Genomic DNA, 18,946 nt, shown 5'->3' on the forward strand with positions numbered 1-18,946 from the left:
CAAACAAGATCATCCTGTGGGTCAGTAGGTTACACTCTTGTCTTCGGATCAGAGAGTTTCAGCTCAGGTACTTTATTTTTGACTTGAACATAAAAATCAGGTGCAACAAGTCGAGATTCAGGTAAATTGTTAAACTGTAGCCTTGTATGGCCCTTAAAATGGATGTAATAGATTTTGATGAACTTTCGGGGAGTGACTGGTCAATATTGATCCCTCAATCAATGTCACAAAAACCAGACTTGTCATTATTATGTAGTTATGTTTGGAACTGGCTATCTACAAACTGGCTGCTGTTTTCCTAAAATAGAACGATCACTACTCCAACAGTAATTCATTAACGAGCGCACTTTGGGACATATGGTGTTCATAAGAACTGCTACTGAACTACTGTGCTGTCTTTTCCCAACTGGTAGTCTCATGGTACAGTGATCAGGGAGTTGTGGCTGGATTGTAGCAATCATCATCATTTGTTGGTTTATAACAAACTGAGATATAAGGCAGAGATGGTGAGCCTTGGGATCTGTTGTGTGTTTCGATAATAAATACTTCCACCATCTCTCGAGCACTCATTCGTTCTACTAATTTGCTGCTTGCACATCAAAATATTGTCTCTGCACATTAGTTATGAATTTACCACCACTTTGGCTGTGTTCTCTAGTTCAATGTGATTGGCTATTCAAACAGATTATTACGCATTACCTAGCCCATTTATCTTTCTAAAAACAGCAATCATATGCTCCTGAACCATTTTTCTCTCAGTGAGAACATGGCAAATGAACATAATCATTCCTTATAATCTGAACCCCCCCCCCCCCCCCATCAATGTTTGTTGCTCAATGGCTAAACTTTCTGAGCCAGGTGGGAAAGAGAGAAAAGGAAGTGACAGGGTTTGTGGTTCTGTTCCTACATCTTGACAAATACTGACACTGATTGTGTTCATGCTGTAATGAGCCTGCCATGATCCAGAGTATGTCTGTTGTCCCACTTTTGCAACCAGGAGCCTCCTGGAGATGAAGGCTGATTTTACCCGAAACTCTCGGCGCCTGCAGACTGCCTGCTATAATCTGGACTCCAACCTGCACTTATCTCGGGCGGGTGCCACTTCGACGTTTGAGAGGCATGCGATACAAAGTGGGCGGCTTGAACAGCAGCTACGTGACAAGGTCAAAGAGATGATTCAACTGCAGAGCAAGTGTGATGTAGATAAAGCAGAGCTCCATGCAAGGTGGGTAAAAGAACACTCAATACAATTGTAGGCAAGAGCTTTCGATGTATCACCTGCGTGATGCATCACAATTCCAGCCTTTGAAGGATTCTCCTTGAGCACTAACATGGCCTCTCCAGGTCTCATATCAAACACCTTTCTTCAATCTTATAAATAATCAGGGCTATTAATTCAGTGTCCAGACTATGAACTGATTAATAATTTGCAGGCTTTGGTTATTTTGTGCAAGAGGAATTTCAAGGTTAAGAGCTTTACATATTTGTATTATGTTCCTTATTGCACATTAACATGCAGCAAATATATTTGCGTGCTGCCCCGAACCTATGCCTGATGAGGCGTTGGGGGCATCATACTGATATATATGCTGCATGTTAATATTCAATGGTTGACCATCTGAAAATGCTGTCTTCAAGAAAGAGCTGGACTGCCTCCTGGCTGGAATGGGGAGTGCATCATGTTAGAAGTGGGTACCAATTAATGTGGGACATGATCAGTGTGGACTCTTGGAGTAGCTTTGATACCTGAAGGAATCAGGGAGGAAATTTGCAGACTTGCTATTTCCTAATGAGGGTGGATTTTTATTTTTTTGCCTCTCGCAAGGACTGGACAGAGCAGGGTAGAAAGTCCCTTGACTTGGTGCACAAGATGACACTCCAGTATGGGACCAAAACAACAAGATTAACTTACACAACCCTGGATGTTTTGTTAAATGTATCAGTCAGACTATTTTTGCTACTGACCCACAGAAAGAGCTATGAGGATAATGACCAAAAACCTCATGGAAGTTTTTAAGGAGCAGCCTAACATAAAGGACAAAGACAGGGAGAAAGAGAGAGAGAGAGCGATATGCAGTGAGATGGAGAGACTTAGGAAAGATATTCAAGAGGTTGTCAGGCCAGGTAACTGAGAGCATGGTCACCAGCGGTGGAGAGTTCAAAATCATGAATTCTCAAGCCAGAATGGGAAGAGTGTGGAGACTTGCTGCACCAGGGAAAATTACAGAAGCAGGGAATGGGAAGGTAGTGGAACAATTTGAAATCAAAGTTGAGTATTTTGAAGTTGAGACACTGTCAGGTGGTAAACCGATGAACATTGATAAGCACAGTGGATGAGTGAGATTTGCAGCCACTTAAGATGCAAACTGCAGATCGTTGGATGAGTCCAAGTTTACGTAGGGTGAAAGATTGAAAGGTTGCCTGATGAGCAGTAGAGTATTAAGGTAAAATTAAAAGTATGGATCAGGGTTTCAGCAGTAGGTGGCCAAGGGAGGGTCATAGCAAGGGTCATACTAAAGCTGACAGTAGGAAGTACAGAAGTATGGTCAGAAATGCATTTTGGGGACAACACTACACCAAGATTTCTACCAGTCTTCCGAAGATTAAAATAGTTTCCAAAAAATCCCTACTTTGTGCAAACAGGCCATTCAGCCTAACAAGTTCACCCCAAACAGTATCCCACCCAGACTCAACCCCCTACCCAATCTCTGTAACCCTGCATTTCCCTGGACACTATGGGCAATTTAGCATGGCCAATCCACCTGACCTGCACACCTTTGGACCATGGGAGGTAACCCATGTAGACATGTGGAGAATATGCAAACTCCACACAGACAGTTGCCTAAGGCTGGGATTGAACCCAGGTCCCACATGCTGTGCAGCAGCAGCAGTGCTAACCACTGAGCCACCACACCAGCCCAAAGATGGAAATGATGGATGGAAATAGGTTTGTGGTGTGGTTCAAAGGTAATGATGTTGGTCTTCCCAAGATTTAAGCAAAGGAACTTTCTGCTTGTCCAATGTTGCATGTCAGACAAGCTGTGTGACATATCAGACTTTGAAGTGATCCAGTGAGGTATGAGATGAATAAGGCTGATTGTCTTCAAAATAAAAAAGGGTAGTAGAGACAACCCTGGTAATTACAGACCAGTGAGTCTCACTTCAGTTGTTGGTAAAGTGTTGGAAAAGGTTATAAGAGATAGGATTTATAACCATCTAGAAAAGAATAATCTGATCAGAGACAGTCAGCACGGTTCTGTGAAGGGTAGGTTGTGCCTAATGAATCTTATTGAGTTTTTTGACAAAGTGACCAAACAGGTAGATGAGAGTAAACCAGTTGATGTGGTGTATATGGATTTCAGCAAGGCGTTCGATAAGGTTCCCCACAATAGGTTATTATACAAAATGCAGAGGAATGGAATTGTGGGAGACATAGCAGTTTGGCTCAGTAATTGGCTTGCTGAAAGAAAACAGAGGGTTGTAGTTGATGAAACATGTTCATCTTGGTGTCCAGTTACTAGCGGCGTACCGCAAGGGTCGGTGTTGGGTCCACTGCTCTTCATCATTTTTATAAATGACCTGGATGAAGGCTTAGAAGGGTGGGTTAGTAAATTTGCAGAAGACACTACGTTCGGTTGAGTTGTGGTTAGTGACGAAGGATGTAGTAGGTTGCAGAGAGACATAGATAGGATGCAGAGCTGGGCTGAGAGGTGGCAAATGGAGTTTAATGTGGACAAGTGTGAGGTGATACACTTTGGACGGAGTAATCGGAATGCAAAGTACTGGGCTAATAGTAAGATTCTTGGGAGTGCAGATGAACGGAGAGATCTCGGTGTCCATGTACAGAGATCTCTGAAAGTTGCCACCTAGATTGACAGGATTGTTAAGAAGGCATTCAGTGTCTTGGCCTTTATTAATAGAGGGATTGAGTTCCGGAACCAGGAGGTTATGCTGCAGCTGTACAAAGCTCTGGTACAGCCACATTTGGAGTATTTGTACAGTTCTGGTCACCGCATTATAAGAAGGATGTGGAAGCTTTGGAAAGGGTGCAGAGGAGATATACTAGGATGTTGCCTGGTATGGAGGGAAGGTCTTACGAGGAAAGGCTGAGGGACTTGAGGCTGTTCTCATTAGAGAGAAGAAGGTTGAGAGGTGACTTAATAGAGACACACAAGATAATCAGAGGGTTAGATAGGGTGGACAGGGAGAGCCTTTTTCTAAGTATGGGGACAGCAAACACGAGGGGACACAACTTTAAAGTGAGGGGAGATAGGTATAAGACAGATGTCAGAGGTAGTTTCTTTACTCAGAGAGTAGTAAGGGTATGGAATGCTTTGCCTGCAACAGTAGTGGATTCGCCAAGTTTAAGTGCATTTAAGTCGTCATTGGACAGGCGTATGAACATACATGGAATAGTGTAGGTGGGATGGGCTTCAGATTAGCATGACAGGGTGACACAACATCGAGGGCCGAAGGACCTGTACTGCGCTGTAATGTTCTATGTTCTATGTTTAAATGGGGAATGTGACGTTGTGATTTTAGCAGACATCATCAAGGTGTAAAATGAGAAATAGAAGCTACAAAAGTAACTTGTAATATGTAGAGAGCCTATTATAGGAAAATACTAGAAAGAATTTTACAGGAGTGTAATCAAACAAAGACAGACACTGAGCAATAGAAAAAATTGTTAGGTAGAGTGATGGGGGCAAAGAGGTAAGTTTTAAGAAAGGTCTTAAAGGAGCAAGAGGAGAATTCAAGAGCTGGGGACCCAGAAAACTGAAAGTATGAGTAATTGGCACAAGAAATGTATGAGAGACATAGGTTTTTCAGAGTTAGAGACTGAGGTTACAGGAATAATGAGGAATGAGATCATGCAGGATTTACTTTTAAAATTTGTGAACAACTAGTTTTTTGTCCAACTTTTTTTATTGCTTTTCTTTTAATAATAAGACCATCACCACCACCACCACCATCACCCCCACCCCCAAACAAAAGGGTAGGATAGTTTTTGTGTTTTTGGAGAGTTGTTAAGGCATGAAAAATTGCTGCAAAACCCATAACGGTTTTTAAAGGGAATTGAAATAGTTTTTTGTCAAGTAAACTTTACAGGGTTACAAGGAAAGGACAGGGGATTGGAACTGAGTGGAAACTAGCTGTTCTGTGCAACAGTAAGTCAATCCGACTTGTCCCTCAACTTTAGTGTGGTCAGCACAGAAAGGTGATTTCTTGCCCACTCTTAGGGGTAGATCGTGTAGTTACCTAATAGTGTAAGATTGATGATGATGTGTCAGCAGCCCATTTTACATCGCTCCAGATTCTTGTCTCTATTGACTTTAAAGGAGCGCTGATTGGCTTTTACTTGATTTATCTTGTTCCACAAAGACAAGATCTATCCCTCTGGTGAAGACAGACTGACGACAATAATCTAGGACATACGCACATGTATTTTTTCCTCTGGGGGGTCTGGGAATATTGATTCGAAGCAGGAACCCAGGGCAGCTTTGCCATTCTATTAATATATTACCTTAGATTAGTTAATTCAACACAGACCAGTAATCGAATCTGGGTACCCTATTGTTGAGTTATGCTCCAATCCACCTCAGGCATTTCACTGGCCCACAGGTGAGCAATGTTGGAAGAACTCAAAATGTGATCTTATCAAATCCTGTGTAACTCAATCAGCCGCAGAATCAACAGTAATTAATAGCATATCGTTCAAAATGAACCCATCTGGTGGGAGAGTTGAAAAGCTTGTTATCTCCGTGAAACAGAACTAGCAAGGAAGCGACAAGAGTGCCTCAGTAAAAACCCAACAAATTCAATGGCGTAGAGTTTGAGTCTTTGTGCAATCAGGGAAAATAGATGCTCAAGTACCAGGACCCCACTTTATATTTCTCTCCATTTTTATTCCACTAACGTTATGCAGAGAGATGTGTAGAATGGATAGATGATGTGCTATCATCACACTAAGCCAGGATGTCTTAAAAAAGAATGAGATTTTGATTTTCAATTGGTATAGTAGAACATATCCTAGCCAGGATGTAGACACCATTGCTATTTTGTTAAAACAAACCAGCTTCAGTCTGAATATTGTTTTGAGCAATTTGCATGGATTTAGAACATTTACAGCACTGGGACAGACCATTTGGTTCCTTGAATCTGTGTTGTCTCTTTGATAGAGCATTGTAAAACTAATCCCACTAAAACTAAACTCTCCCTCATAGCCTTGTGCCTCGCTAAGCCTCAAATATTTTCTAATTTTCACTGAGAAGACGATCTTTGCCTCAGCTCCTTCCTGGGTTGATTCCATTCCTGTGCAATATCTGTCCATTGTAGACAATTTAATAGTTTATTTGCCAAGATTACACCATTTACCAATTTATTTTCTTATTCATTCATGGGATCGTGGATGTCACTGGAAAGGGCAGTATTGATTGCTAATCCCTAAATGTCCAAAGGTCAGTTGAGAATCAACCACATTGCCTGAAGGTCTGCAGTCACATGTAGGCCAGACCAAGTAGGGGTGGCAGATTTCCATCCCTGGTAGAAGGTAAACTAGATGCATTGTATTCTTAAATTAATTTGTCTTTACTTTTCATGGGATGTAGATAGTATTAGCAAGGCCAGCATTTTTGTTCATCCCTAATTGCCCTGGAATTGAATGGCACACTGGACCATTTCAGAGGGCAGTTAAGACTCAACCATATTTCTGTCCACCTGGAGTCACATGTAGGTCAAACTGGGTAAAGACCGCAGATTTCCTTTGCTAAAAGTCATGAGTAGTTGGAGTACTGTGTACAGTTTTGGGCACGACTTTATGAGTTTCCTCCGGGTGCTCCGGTTTCATCCCACTGTTCAAAAATGTGCAGGATAGTGTCCAGGGAGTAGTGTAGATTTGGTGTATTAGACCTTCAGGCAATGTGGTTGATTCTCAACTGACCTTTGGACATTTAGGGATTAGCAATCAATACTGGCCTTTCCAGTGACATCCACGATCCCATGAATGAATAAGAAAATAAATTGGTAAATGGTGTAATCATGGCAAATAAACTATTAAATTGTCTACAATGGACAGATATTGCACAGGAATGGAATCAACCCAGGAAGGAGCTGAGGCAAAGATCGTCTTCTCAGTGAAAATTAGAAAATATTTGAGGCTTAGCGAGGCACAAGGTTATGAGGGAGAAAATTAAGCAAGTGGGATTAGTTTTGCAATGCTCTATCAAAGAGGAAATGTAGAGTATAGGCAAATGGGTCTGGGTGGGTTACTCTTCAGAGGGTTGGTATGGACTTGTTGGGCCAAATCATCTGTTTCCACACTGTATGGATTCTATGATTCTGTGATGAAAGATGTGAACACATTGAAGAGTGCGCAGGAGCAGAGGGACCTGATTATAGATGTGTACAGAATATTGAAGACAGCAGGGCAGGTTGAGAGAGCAATTACTAAAGCACACAGTATCCTTGGCTTTGTCAATAACAACATCGAGTATGAGAGCAAGGAGGTAATGTTGACTTGTACAAGATACTTGTTAGACCTCAGCTGGAGTATTGTGTACAGTTCTGTGCACCACATTATATGATGTGAATACATTGGAGAGAAAGCAGTAGTGATTTACAGGTACAGTTCCAAGCATTAGGAACTTCAGTTATGAGGTTAGATTGAAGTAGATGGGGCTATTCTTCTTGGAAGGAAGAAGGCTAAGAGAAGATTTAATTGAGGTTTTCAAAATCATGGACTGGATAGAGTAGATAGAGAAAAACTGTTCCTGCTCTTAAAAGGAGCAAGGACAAAAAGATGTAGATTTGAAATGATAAACTTTTGTTTTAAAAACATTTCACATCACAGAAGAGGAAGTTTGGGAAGTCTTGGAGAATATAAAGGTGGATAAATCTCCGTGACCTGAGATTGACTGTATCCCAGGACATTGTGGGAAGTAGGGGAGGAAATTGCGAGACCCTTGCAGAAATAATTGTATCATCTATAACAATGGATGAGGTGCCTGATGCCTGGAAGGTGGCTAATGTTGTACCTTGATTTAAAAAAGGCTGTAAAGGGAAACCAGGGAACTATAGACCTGTAAGTGGTGGATAAATTGTTGGAGGTGATTATAAAAGACAGGTTTTATGGACATTTAGAGAGGCAAAAATTGATTAGGTTTTGTGTGAGGAAAATCACGCCTCACAAACTTGATTGAGTTTTTTGAAGAAGTTATTAAAAAGATTAACATGTGATTTGTACATGGAATGAATTTTCTGAGGAAGTGGTGGAGGTGGGTACAATTACAACATTTGTAAGACATTTGGATAGGTACATGATCAGGAAAGGTTAGGAGGGCTATCGGCCAGGAGCAGGCAGATGGGACTAGTTTAGTTCGGGAATATGTTTGGCATGGACTGGTTGGACTCTATGATCTGCAAAAGAAGCAAGAGTGAAGTAAGCAAAAATGTTTTTCACTCAGCGAGTAGCTAGAGTAGGGAATGCACTGCCTGGGAATGTGGTGGAGGCAGTTTCAATTGAGACATTCAATAGAGCATTAGAAGGTTATTTGGATAGAAAATAATACATAAGAGATAGGGACAAAACCGGAGATTATGACTAGATAATGATGCTCATTTAAGGAGCGAACGCAGGGAAGATGGACCAAGTGGCTTTTTTCTACGCTGTAACAATTCTGTGATTCCATTATTCTGTGATTTGTGAGACAGGTGGATTTTTACAAAATCGATGAAAATTGGTGGGGTTACTATTACTTAGCTGAAAATGTGTTGCTGGAAAAGCGCAGCAGGTCAGGCAGCATCCAACCACTCGCCTCACTATTACTTAGACCAGCTTTATATTCCAGATCTAATAACTGAATTCAAGTTCCACCATCTGCCATGGTTGGGTTTGAACCTCCTGTTCCCAAAGCATTAGCCTGTGTACCTTGATTTACTCACCCAGCGACATTGCCACGACCCCAGCAATCTAGCAATCCCACTGGTTCCCATCTAAGAGATTTCATTTTCATTTCATTCAAGGGAAACATTAATTTGACAGAAGTTTATGTAAAATACTTTTTAAAAATGTCTACTACACCTCATCCAGTTTTGGGCACTTTGGTTTTAGGAAGATGTTTAGATGATGGAGAAAGTCAAGCAGAGTTTCAGCTACATGACACCAAAGACCAGAGACTTTGGCTATGAGGAGAGAACATTACAATGAGTTTTGATGGGAACATCCAAAATTGCAAAGAAATTTGATAAATTTCAAGACAATTCTATTTCTGGTGTTCCGTGAAGCTGGGAACAGAAAGTATGAATTTAAGGTCATTGACAAAATTAAAGTGTAGGAGACTTTCTGATTGTAGACAGGGAATACTTTGGACATGGAATACCCAGAAAGAATCAGAAATGGAGGCAAAATCCATGATATTTGAAGAAGAAGGATAATCAGCCTGCCCACAAAAGGTGACAGAGAGTAGGTGCAATTGTTTTATTGTTTAAATGACAAAGTTCGCAGGGACTGATTTTTAAAATAAGTTCCATACATTCCTGAAGGTTGACCTTGAGATGTTCTTTCATGACCAGAAACGTTACTCTGGAATGGGGCATTGAAGAAAATCTTCCTTGATCCATCTAAACATCCTTTGGTGGACTTTGCACAATGGCATGGTGTGCTGATGTTCACCAATGCCTTTAGTGCAGAACACAAAAAGCCCCAACAGAAGGAGATTGGGAATTCTACTCCAAAACCTGTCAGTGCTTATTCATTCCATTCCACTCCATTCAGGAATGTCACCACTATCCAACAGAATTTGTACTGCTGTAGTACTTTGCTTCCAGACCACAAGAGGACCTCACTGAGCCAGTCGGATATTAAAACCCCCTCTTGTGGAAGATTCTGGAAAGCCGGCATCTCAATTTATTCCAGAAGCCCAAAGGTGTTTTATCTGTTACACTCAACAATTTGCATTTATGTATCAACTTTTGAAATTGATATAAAAATGAACCAACACAGTCAACAAAGGTTTTAAGATCTTGGAAAAGGTGCAGAACAAGTTTGAAGAATGGTTTGAAGAAGGGTACCTGGACCTGAAATGTTAACTCTGATTTCCCGCCACAGATTCTGCCAGATCTGCTGAGGTTTCCCAGCAACTTCTGTTTTTGTTTCAGATTTCCAGCATCTGCAATTCTTTCGGTTTTATGATCTAGAATAGTGCCTGGGACTTCAGTTGCGTGGAGGCACTAGAGAAGCTGCTTATAGCAGTGAAATTAAAAGGAGATTTGATAGAGATGTTTATTATGAATGGTTTTGATAATGCAGAAAGGAGAAATTATTTCTGCTGGCAGGAGGTTCACAGGAAATAGATTTTATGGTAATAGGTGGAAAAAGACCAGAGATTTCCTTTAATGCAATGAATTGTTTCTGGTTGGGAATGTGCTGCCTGAAAAGGGTATTGGAAGTAGATTCAATAGGAACTTTCAAAAGGCAACTGGATAAGTGCTTGAAGTGGAAAGAGTTGCAGGTCTTTAGGGAAAGAACAGGTGCCTTGGGAGTAATCAGAAAGCTGTTTCAAAGAGCTGGCACAGATATGATTAGCTAAATGTCGACCGTCCAGTAAAGCTGTAAAGGAAATGATAAAATTAGTGGAATGTCCAATCCTTAATGCAGCCACTAGGGGTTTCTTCACAGATCCAATTTAGGAAAGGTACATTGAACTTGTGAAGCAAGGCATTATAATCTGACACTCGAGAAACACTTTCTCTTCCGTGATCTTACCCTAGAATTCAGGAGTTATCTGTTGTCATGGAGAGGCTGAAGATGCAGAATGCTGAGAAGGAGAGAACAATCATGTCGCTCAACCGAACTGTGGAGAAGTTGGTAAGTGTGTATCTTCTGGATAGCTTGCGAGCTTGTGGGGTGGGATGGAACAAAGGTGCATCATACGATTGGAACAGCAATGGGCCATTTAGTCTTTAAACATGATGCTCAAATCCTCTTATACCAAACCTTTCCAAGAAATGGTAGGGCATTGATATTAATATTGAAATACTCACTATAAAAGGTAACGTTAATGTGCAAACCAATGTGATGTGATTGCTCCAACAGAGGAAATTCAAGTTCACTCCAAATCCAAAGTACGTTTGTTGCAAAACACAGCTTGTAGAAAAATGATATCCCTCAGTCTTTTTCTGGGAGCCTCTTTATGGTAAGGGTTCAAGCTGCTGGTACTCTGGGATGGTGACTCCATGTTTGAAAGCTTATTCAACCACTTCTGGTCAAATAGACGATCGAGTGGACAATCACGAGAAACCTGTGGAGATGCGAGGAATGAACCATATTTTAATTGGTTACTGTGTTTTATTTGTTTTGATGCTAACCATGGATGACAGTGTCAAATGGGCACTATTATGTTAAAGTCGATAGTGTGGTGTTGGAAAAACACAGCAGGTCAGGCAGTATCCAAGGAGCAGGAGAGTCAATGTTATGGGCAAAAACCCTTCATCAGGAATGAGGCTGGAAGCCTCAGGGGTGGGGAGATAAATGGGAGAGGGATGGGGTTTGGGGGAATGTAGCTGAGAGTGCAGTAGGTGGATGGAGGTGGGGGTAATGGTGATAGGTTGGAGGGGAGGATGGAGCGGATAGATGGGAAGGAAGATGGACAGGTAGGACAGGTCATGAGAGTGGTGCTAAGTTGGAAGGTTGGAACTGGGATAAGGTGGGGGGAGGGGGAATGAGGAAACTGGTGAAATTCACATTGATGCCATGGTTGGCCTGTACCAATCAACCTCACCACCCTGTGGCCGAACACTTCAACTCCCCCTCCCACTGCGCCAAGGACATGCAGGCCCTGGTCCTGCTCCATCGCCATTCCCTAACCACCCGATGCCTGGAGGAAGAATGCCTCATCTTCCGCCTTGGGACCCTCCAATCCCATGCCATCAATGTGGATTTCACCAGTTTCCTCATTTCCCCTACTCCCACCTTATCCCAGTTCCAAACTTCCAACTCAGCACTGCCATCATGCCCTGTCCTATCTGTCCATCTTCCTTCCCACCTATCCACTCCACCCTCCCCACCGATCTATCACCATCACCCCCACTTCCATCCACTTATCGCACTCTCAGCTACCTTCCCCCCAGCCCCAACCCCCTCCCATTTATCTCTCCACCTCCGAGACTCCCAGCCTCATTAGAGATGAAGGGCTTTTGCCTGAAACATCGATTCTCCTGCTCCTCGAATGCTGCCTTTTCCAGCACCATACTCTTGACTCTAATCGCCAGCACCTGCAGTCCTCGCTTTTGAATATTAAGTTAAACACCATTCTTATTTTCATTCCCATTTAAAGTTAGGAGAAGAAAATATCCAATGAAATATACAGTAGTCAATGAATTTATCTGCATCATTCCCCAATGATTCAATTTTATCCCAGAGTTATTCAGGCAAGCTCGGCCAAGGCACAGGCCAGAAACCATTCAGAACTTGTTCCCAGCCAGTTTTGGGACTATGGATGATGTGTAGGAAGCCGGCCTGTTTCCCATCTCTAAGCAGGGAGTTTGCCATTTCTCAGAGATGTCTATCCTGATGTCTGTCCTTTCAGCCACTGCTATCCTGATTTAATCCCAAATGCTTCCACGTAGATTAATATGGAAAGCGCAATAATGTTCCTGACATGAAGAAAGAATTAATGTCCTCTTACTGCATGGCTTTCAAAAGAATCTTACATTTAGCAAAATGCATAACATTCAGAATCTGTTAAAGTATAACTGAATCAGTTAGTTGGGTAAGAAATCCAAAAAAACTAATGGCTGTTGCTGAAAAAGTGATACACACTGTCAGGACTTGTAATTTTACAGTTTTCAGAACAATATCACAAGAATACTAAATCCCAAAGTGAACAATAATTCCTGCAATTCTATCCTGGCTAGTGCAAGATAAAAAGCTTCAACAGCACATCTCTTTACCTCAAAACGCACACAAGTTTTATAGATGTAGAGGAATATCTCTAATGTATATTGCAAGGTTTGTGAAGGTTTGTAGCTCAGGTTGAGGTTTAGGGTGTAGGTTTGCTCACTGAGCTGTAGGTTTGATATCCAGACGTTTCATTACCTGGCTAGGTAACATCATCAGTGGCGACATCCAAGTGAAGCGAAGCTGTTGTCTCCTGCTTTCTATTTATATGTTTGTCCTGGATGCAGTTCCTGGGTTTGTGGTGATGTCATTTCCTGTTCGTTTTCTGAGGGGTTGATAGATGGTATCTAGATCTATGTGTTTGTTTATGGCGTTGTGGTTGGAGTGCCAGGTCTCTAGGAATTCTCTGGCATGTTTTTGCTTAGCCTGTCCCAGGATAGATATGTTGTCCCAGTCGAAATGGTGTTTTTTTTCGTCCGTGTGTAGGGCTATGAGAGAGAGAGGGTCGTGTCTTTTTGTGGCTAGCTGGTGTTCGTATATCCTGGTGGCTAACTTTCTTCCTGTTTGTCCTACGTAGTGTTTGTGGCAGTCCTTGCATGGAATCTTGTAGATGACATTGGTTTTGTCCACAGGTTGTACTGGGTCTTTTAAGTTTGTTAGTTTTTGTTTGAGAGTGTTGGTGGGTTTGTGTGCTACTAGGATTCCGAGGGGTCTTAGTAGTCTGGCTGTCATTTCTAAACTTGTTTGATGTAAGGTAAGGTGGTTAGGGTTTCTGGCTGTGTTTGGTCTGCTTGTCGTGGTTTGTTCTTGAGGAATCTGTGGACTGTATGTTTTGAGTATCTGTTCTTGAATACGTTGTATAGGTGATTCTCCTCTGTTTTCCGAAGTTCGTCTGTGCTGCAGTGTGTGGTGGCTCGTTGGAATACTGTTCTGATACAGCTTCGTTTGTGTGTGTTGGGATGGTTGCTGTTGTAGTTGAGTATTTGGTCAGTGTTTGTCGGTTTTCTGTATACGCAGGTTTGTAGTTCTCCGTTGTCCTTTCTTTCGACTGTGATATCCAGGAATGCGAGTTTGTTGTCGGTTTCTTCCTCCTTGGTGAACTTTATGCCTGTGAGAGTGTTGTTGATGATGTTAAATGTCTCTTCTATCTTGTTTCATTTTGTGATGACAAAGGTGTCATCTACATAGCAGACTCAGATTTTTGGTTTGATGATTGGTAGGGCTGTTTGTTCTAGTCTTTGCATTACCGCTTCTGCTATGAATCGTGATAGCGGAGATCCCATGGGTGTGCTGTTGGTTTGTTTGTAGATTATGGTGTTGAAGATGAAGTGGGTGGTGAGGCACAGGTCCACTAGCTTCATGATGTTTTCGTTGGTAATATGATTGATGGACATTACCTACCTGCCCTAATAACCATAACTCTCTCACACCAGGTTATTCCTTCCCTTATTCCTGAATGCCAACCTAAGCCTGTCTTCGACCACCATGATCCCTCATTCTTTCATGCTGAACTAGGACAACTCAGTGACCCAGTATACATTGTTTAGAGCAAATAAATCCCGTAGTCACAATATAATGTGCATTAAAAGGTTTTAACAAAAATGTCCTCCTTCCATAATTCTCTCTTATATTAGAGGAGAGATTATTATATTACAGAGAAAGAAAAAAATTCAATCATCTAGACTTTTTTAAAGTCTCAATATCAGAAATAATTGGGCTCATCTGGTTCAGAGATTAATTAGTTGGCTGAGTCATCTGAGCCTTGCTTGATTGACAGCGATGGGTCTTTGCTCTCATTGTTTTGATATTTTCTAAACAACCTGTTCAGTGATGTAATCACACACCACTGGGGCAGATGGAAGTTGAACCTGTGACTCCTGTCTCAGAGGTAGGGACATTATCACTGTGCCACAAGAACTTCTCCCAACAGTGTTTAATTACAAAAGTGCTTACAGTTTCTACTGTTGATGTGTTAAATGATCAGAAAGATTGATAATGTCCTATAGTAAGATGGATTTTAATTTAGATAAACATGAGGTGCTGCATTTTGGAAAGGTAAATCTGGGCAGAACTTATACACTTAATGGTAAGATCCTGAGGAGTGTTGCTAAACAAAGAGACCTTGGAGTGCAGACTCCTTGAAAGTGGAGTCGCAAGTAGATAGGATAGTGAAGAAAGTGTTTGGTATGCTTTCCTTTATTGATCTGAACTTAGTGTATAGGAGTTCGGTGATCATGTTGTAGCTGTGCAGGTCTCTCTCCTATAGGAAGGATGTTGTAGAACTTGAAAGGGTTCAGAAAAGATTTACGAGGATGTTACCAGGGTTGGAGGGTGTGAGCGATAGGGAGAGGCTGAACAGGCTGGAGCTATTTTTCCCTGGAATGTCAGAGGCTGAGGGGTGACCATATAGAGGTTTATAAAATCATGAGGGGCATGGATAGGATAAATCAAAAAGGTCTTTTTCCCAAGGTGGGGTGTCCAGAACTAGAGGGCATAGGTTTAAGGTCAGAGGGGCAAGATATAAAAGGGTCCTAATGGGCAACATTTTCACGCAGCGGGTGGTGCATGTATGGAATGGGAAAGTGGTGGAGGCTGGTACAATTACACCTTTTAGAAGGCCTCTGGCTGGGTATATGGATAGGACGGGTTTGGAGGTTATGGGCAAATGCTGGCCGAATGGGTCGAGACTTATACAGGATATGTGATTGGCATGGGGCATGGATGAGTTGGACCGAAGGGCCTCTTTCTGTGCTGTATATATCTATGACTCTAAAATAACTATTTTAACATAGTGGAAAGTTATGAATGAATTAATGACTGTTTATTTTTAGAAGCGGCTTTAACAAGTGCTATGATCATTATTGGGTTCAGTATATAGTGAATTCATGGACATAGTTGAGCTGTACTAGGTATAGGGACATGGGGGGGATTGTGGTGGTGGAAGTGATTTAGTTGCATAACCTGACACGTTGGGCTTGTCTGGTCATGATCGAGGGTCACGACCTGATGTAAAGACAATGAGGGGCCATGGGTGATGGATGGAGGAGCATGGCCTGACATATAGGCATTTTTTATCATTCATTCATAGTATGAGGGTGTTGCTGTTTGGGCCAGCATTTCATTCTCATCCCTGATTGCCCAGAAGGCAGTTAAGAGTCAACCACATTGATGTACGTCTGGAGTCACATATAGGCCAAACCAGGTCAGGATGGCAGTTTCCTTCCCTAAAGGACATTAGTGAACCAGATGGGTTTTTCTTCCCCCAACAATCGCAATGGATCCATTGTCATCATTAAACTCTTAATTCTAGATTTGTTTTTTATTGAATTCAAATTTCGCCACCTGTTGTAGCAGGATTTGATCCCACGTCTGCGAATATTAAGAACTCGAGATTAACAGTCTAGCGATAATAGCATGAGGCCATCAACTTCCCCTTGATGAAGAGCAATGGTGGGTGGGTATGTAAGGGGCAAAGGCTGGCATCTGGGGCATGAGGGATGACCAGCTGGAGTAGCATGACCTCTCTCAGATTGACTGGCCCAGCTGCAACTTGCACCTGCAGCCTCGGACCCTGTCTTCAGGAGCACTCTCTGCTGAGGTAGCATGTGAAGCTGAGAATTTGCCTAACTTCAGCTACCTGCCTGAAAGAGAAAAGCCCAGGCCAGACCATCTGGATAAAATAAATCAGATGTGATTCCCACTTCTGATCACTTCATGTAACAACTGTGCTCGAGAGTTTAATGTGTGGTGGTTGAGTATTGAGGTTTGGACTGAGTTTGATATTATAGAGTCATAGAATCATACAGCATAGAAACAGACCCTTTGGCCCACCATGTTTATGCTGACCAATAAACATCCAATTACGCTAATTCCATTTACCTGCACTTTGTCCATTGCCTAGTATGCCCTGACATTTTAAGTACTCATTCAGGTGGTTCTTAAATATTGCTATTCTGCTTCCACCACTCCGTCAGGCAGCACATTGCATATTTCTACCACCCTCTGGGATTTCCCAGATCTCCTCTAAATCACTTGCTCCTCACCTTAAACCTATGCCCTCTGGTCTTAGACACATCTGCCACAGGGAGAGATTCTCACGATGCTTATACCTCTGATATATTGAAGCCCTCCTCAGTGGAATAGCAGGCTAAAGTAAATCATTTGAGCAATCAGGGGTGCTGGCTCCCTTGAAAATGCCCTTCTAATCAGAGATGGCATGTTTTGACAGTGGAGGGGGCAGGGAGTGGAAATCTTGAGGCGTCTTTTTTTCCTTCTTGTGTCCCCACTTTGAAGTTAACGCTACTCTTTCAAATATTTCCCAGATATTTTTAAGTTTCCTTTCATGAACTGAGCAAAGCCGCTGGGCTTAGAGCCTTGTGTTACTGTAACACAGGTGGTTTCTCCATGTGCTCAATGCAATACGCGTGTTGTTGAAATTCTCCCCAGTCCTTGTGATCTGATGTGATTGCTTGTCGGCCCTCATCAAGGAGTTTTTAATTAACATCTGGGAGAGGTTGCATTTGCCACTACTCCAGTGTTTCAGAGGCTTTCTGTTTTGCCTGTGAGTTGCTAATTCTGCCAAATTCTGGTGATCACAGGAATCGGGCAAGATGGAAATTACAAGTGAAACCTTGTCGAATGAAGCTCTAAGAACTGAAATTGAATCCTTACATCAAACCTTGCGCAGCATTGCTCAGGTACAAACAAAAAACGCAGGGGTCAATGATTGAAGGGGATCTGTTCATCAGTCTTTGAAAGGTATGCTGCAGAAATGCGTGGCTGAAATCAAACTAGTTACCAACTGTATGAGAATTGAAGGGGTAGTTGGGAGAACAAATCTGCTCATTGAACGAATCAGATCAGGGTTGAATATTGGAGACACGAGAATCAATTAATATTCCTTGTGAAACTGGCAGTACTTATAAAGAACTCACCCCCATCCCCACCCAACACAGGCACTGTATGGTGTACAGTCCATAGATAAGATAGATTGCGAATGGGCTGCTGAAAGGAGATTCAGTGAGTTGGGGTTAGGTGGTATGTGGAGAACGAAAGGAGTTCAGATAATCTATCTCATTCAAAGTTTGCAGAGGCTTCTATACTTTGCCTCTGCACCCCTGCACACACACACCCCCACCACCTCAAACCCCAATCAGTCCTTAAATGGGTTTGCCACTCATTCTCATGCTGGACCCAGCCCCTCCAGCTTCCTGATTGTGGTGGAGACCATGTTGAAAGCTTTCTTGAACTGTATTGACCCCTGACCCAGTAATATGGGGCTATGTCATTGTGGATGTGGGGAGAAGACTGGACATTAGACTCACAAAGCATTCTCAACACTCATCTGGTGAGCAGTGAGCCCCAGTAAGCGTTGTCAGAAAGTCTAGATGCTGAGACACGTGTAAGCATTTGCACTGATTGTTCTGTGTCTTCCTCTCAGGTCACTGCTGCTGATGCAGAATCTACAGGTTTGCCGTCTTTGGGAGGGGCAGCTGAGGGAGCTGAGGTGGGTACCGGAAGGCTTGGCTCACCTCTCCTTTCACGGTCTCCGGTGCTTAGCACCCCTTCCCCTCGCAGGCACAGGTCACCGACTCGTTCGCAGTCACCGCTGCGCAGCATGTCACCATCTTGTGGTGATGCCACATTGTCTGCTGTCCAATCAGCCCTGCAGAGACGACAGCTCCAGGTGCAGGTAAGCAGAAAGGAAGGCTACTTAGTGTTACACAGCTTTCAGAGGAGAGCAATGGTGAGCAAGGTCCATGCTGATCTGAGGAGTTCACGGGAGTGAGGTGCTTAAGGAGATCGTAGGAAGCTTAGATGGATGTTGGTGGAATGACTCCGAGAAAGCTCATGCCTCAGAGAAAAGCAGGAACACTGAGGAGAATCAAAGTGAATTTCTGACGGCTGTGGCACACCTTGGTTTGGTCTCAGGAGATGTGAAGGAAGTCTCAAACTCCTTCAAAGTACATAGGATTTCTTTGTGGAAATAAAAGTTTGGTCTATCCTATTGAGATGTCTGGCTTTAAAGAATACTTATAACCTGCCGTGTTA

General features: G+C 42.5%; 1 protein-coding gene across 1 annotated transcript in view; it reads left to right on the forward strand.

Moving 5' to 3' along the window:
* crocc2 (ciliary rootlet coiled-coil, rootletin family member 2) overlaps positions 1 to 18,946 on the forward strand; it is a 300,372-nt gene that overhangs the window by 102,529 nt on the left and 178,897 nt on the right. Inside the window, exons 9-12 of the mRNA XM_043702904.2 lie at positions 998 to 1,225; positions 10,768 to 10,864; positions 17,494 to 17,592; positions 18,336 to 18,587. Coding sequence (XP_043558839.2) covers positions 998 to 1,225; positions 10,768 to 10,864; positions 17,494 to 17,592; positions 18,336 to 18,587 — 676 coding nt within the window. The remainder of the gene's footprint in view (positions 1 to 997; positions 1,226 to 10,767; positions 10,865 to 17,493; positions 17,593 to 18,335; positions 18,588 to 18,946) is intronic.

This window comes from Chiloscyllium plagiosum, unplaced genomic scaffold, assembly GCF_037043375.1.
Source record: "Chiloscyllium plagiosum isolate Xiang-an unplaced genomic scaffold, Cpla_swu_hap1 HiC_scaffold_13, whole genome shotgun sequence".
NCBI lineage: Eukaryota > Metazoa > Chordata > Chondrichthyes > Orectolobiformes > Hemiscylliidae > Chiloscyllium > Chiloscyllium plagiosum.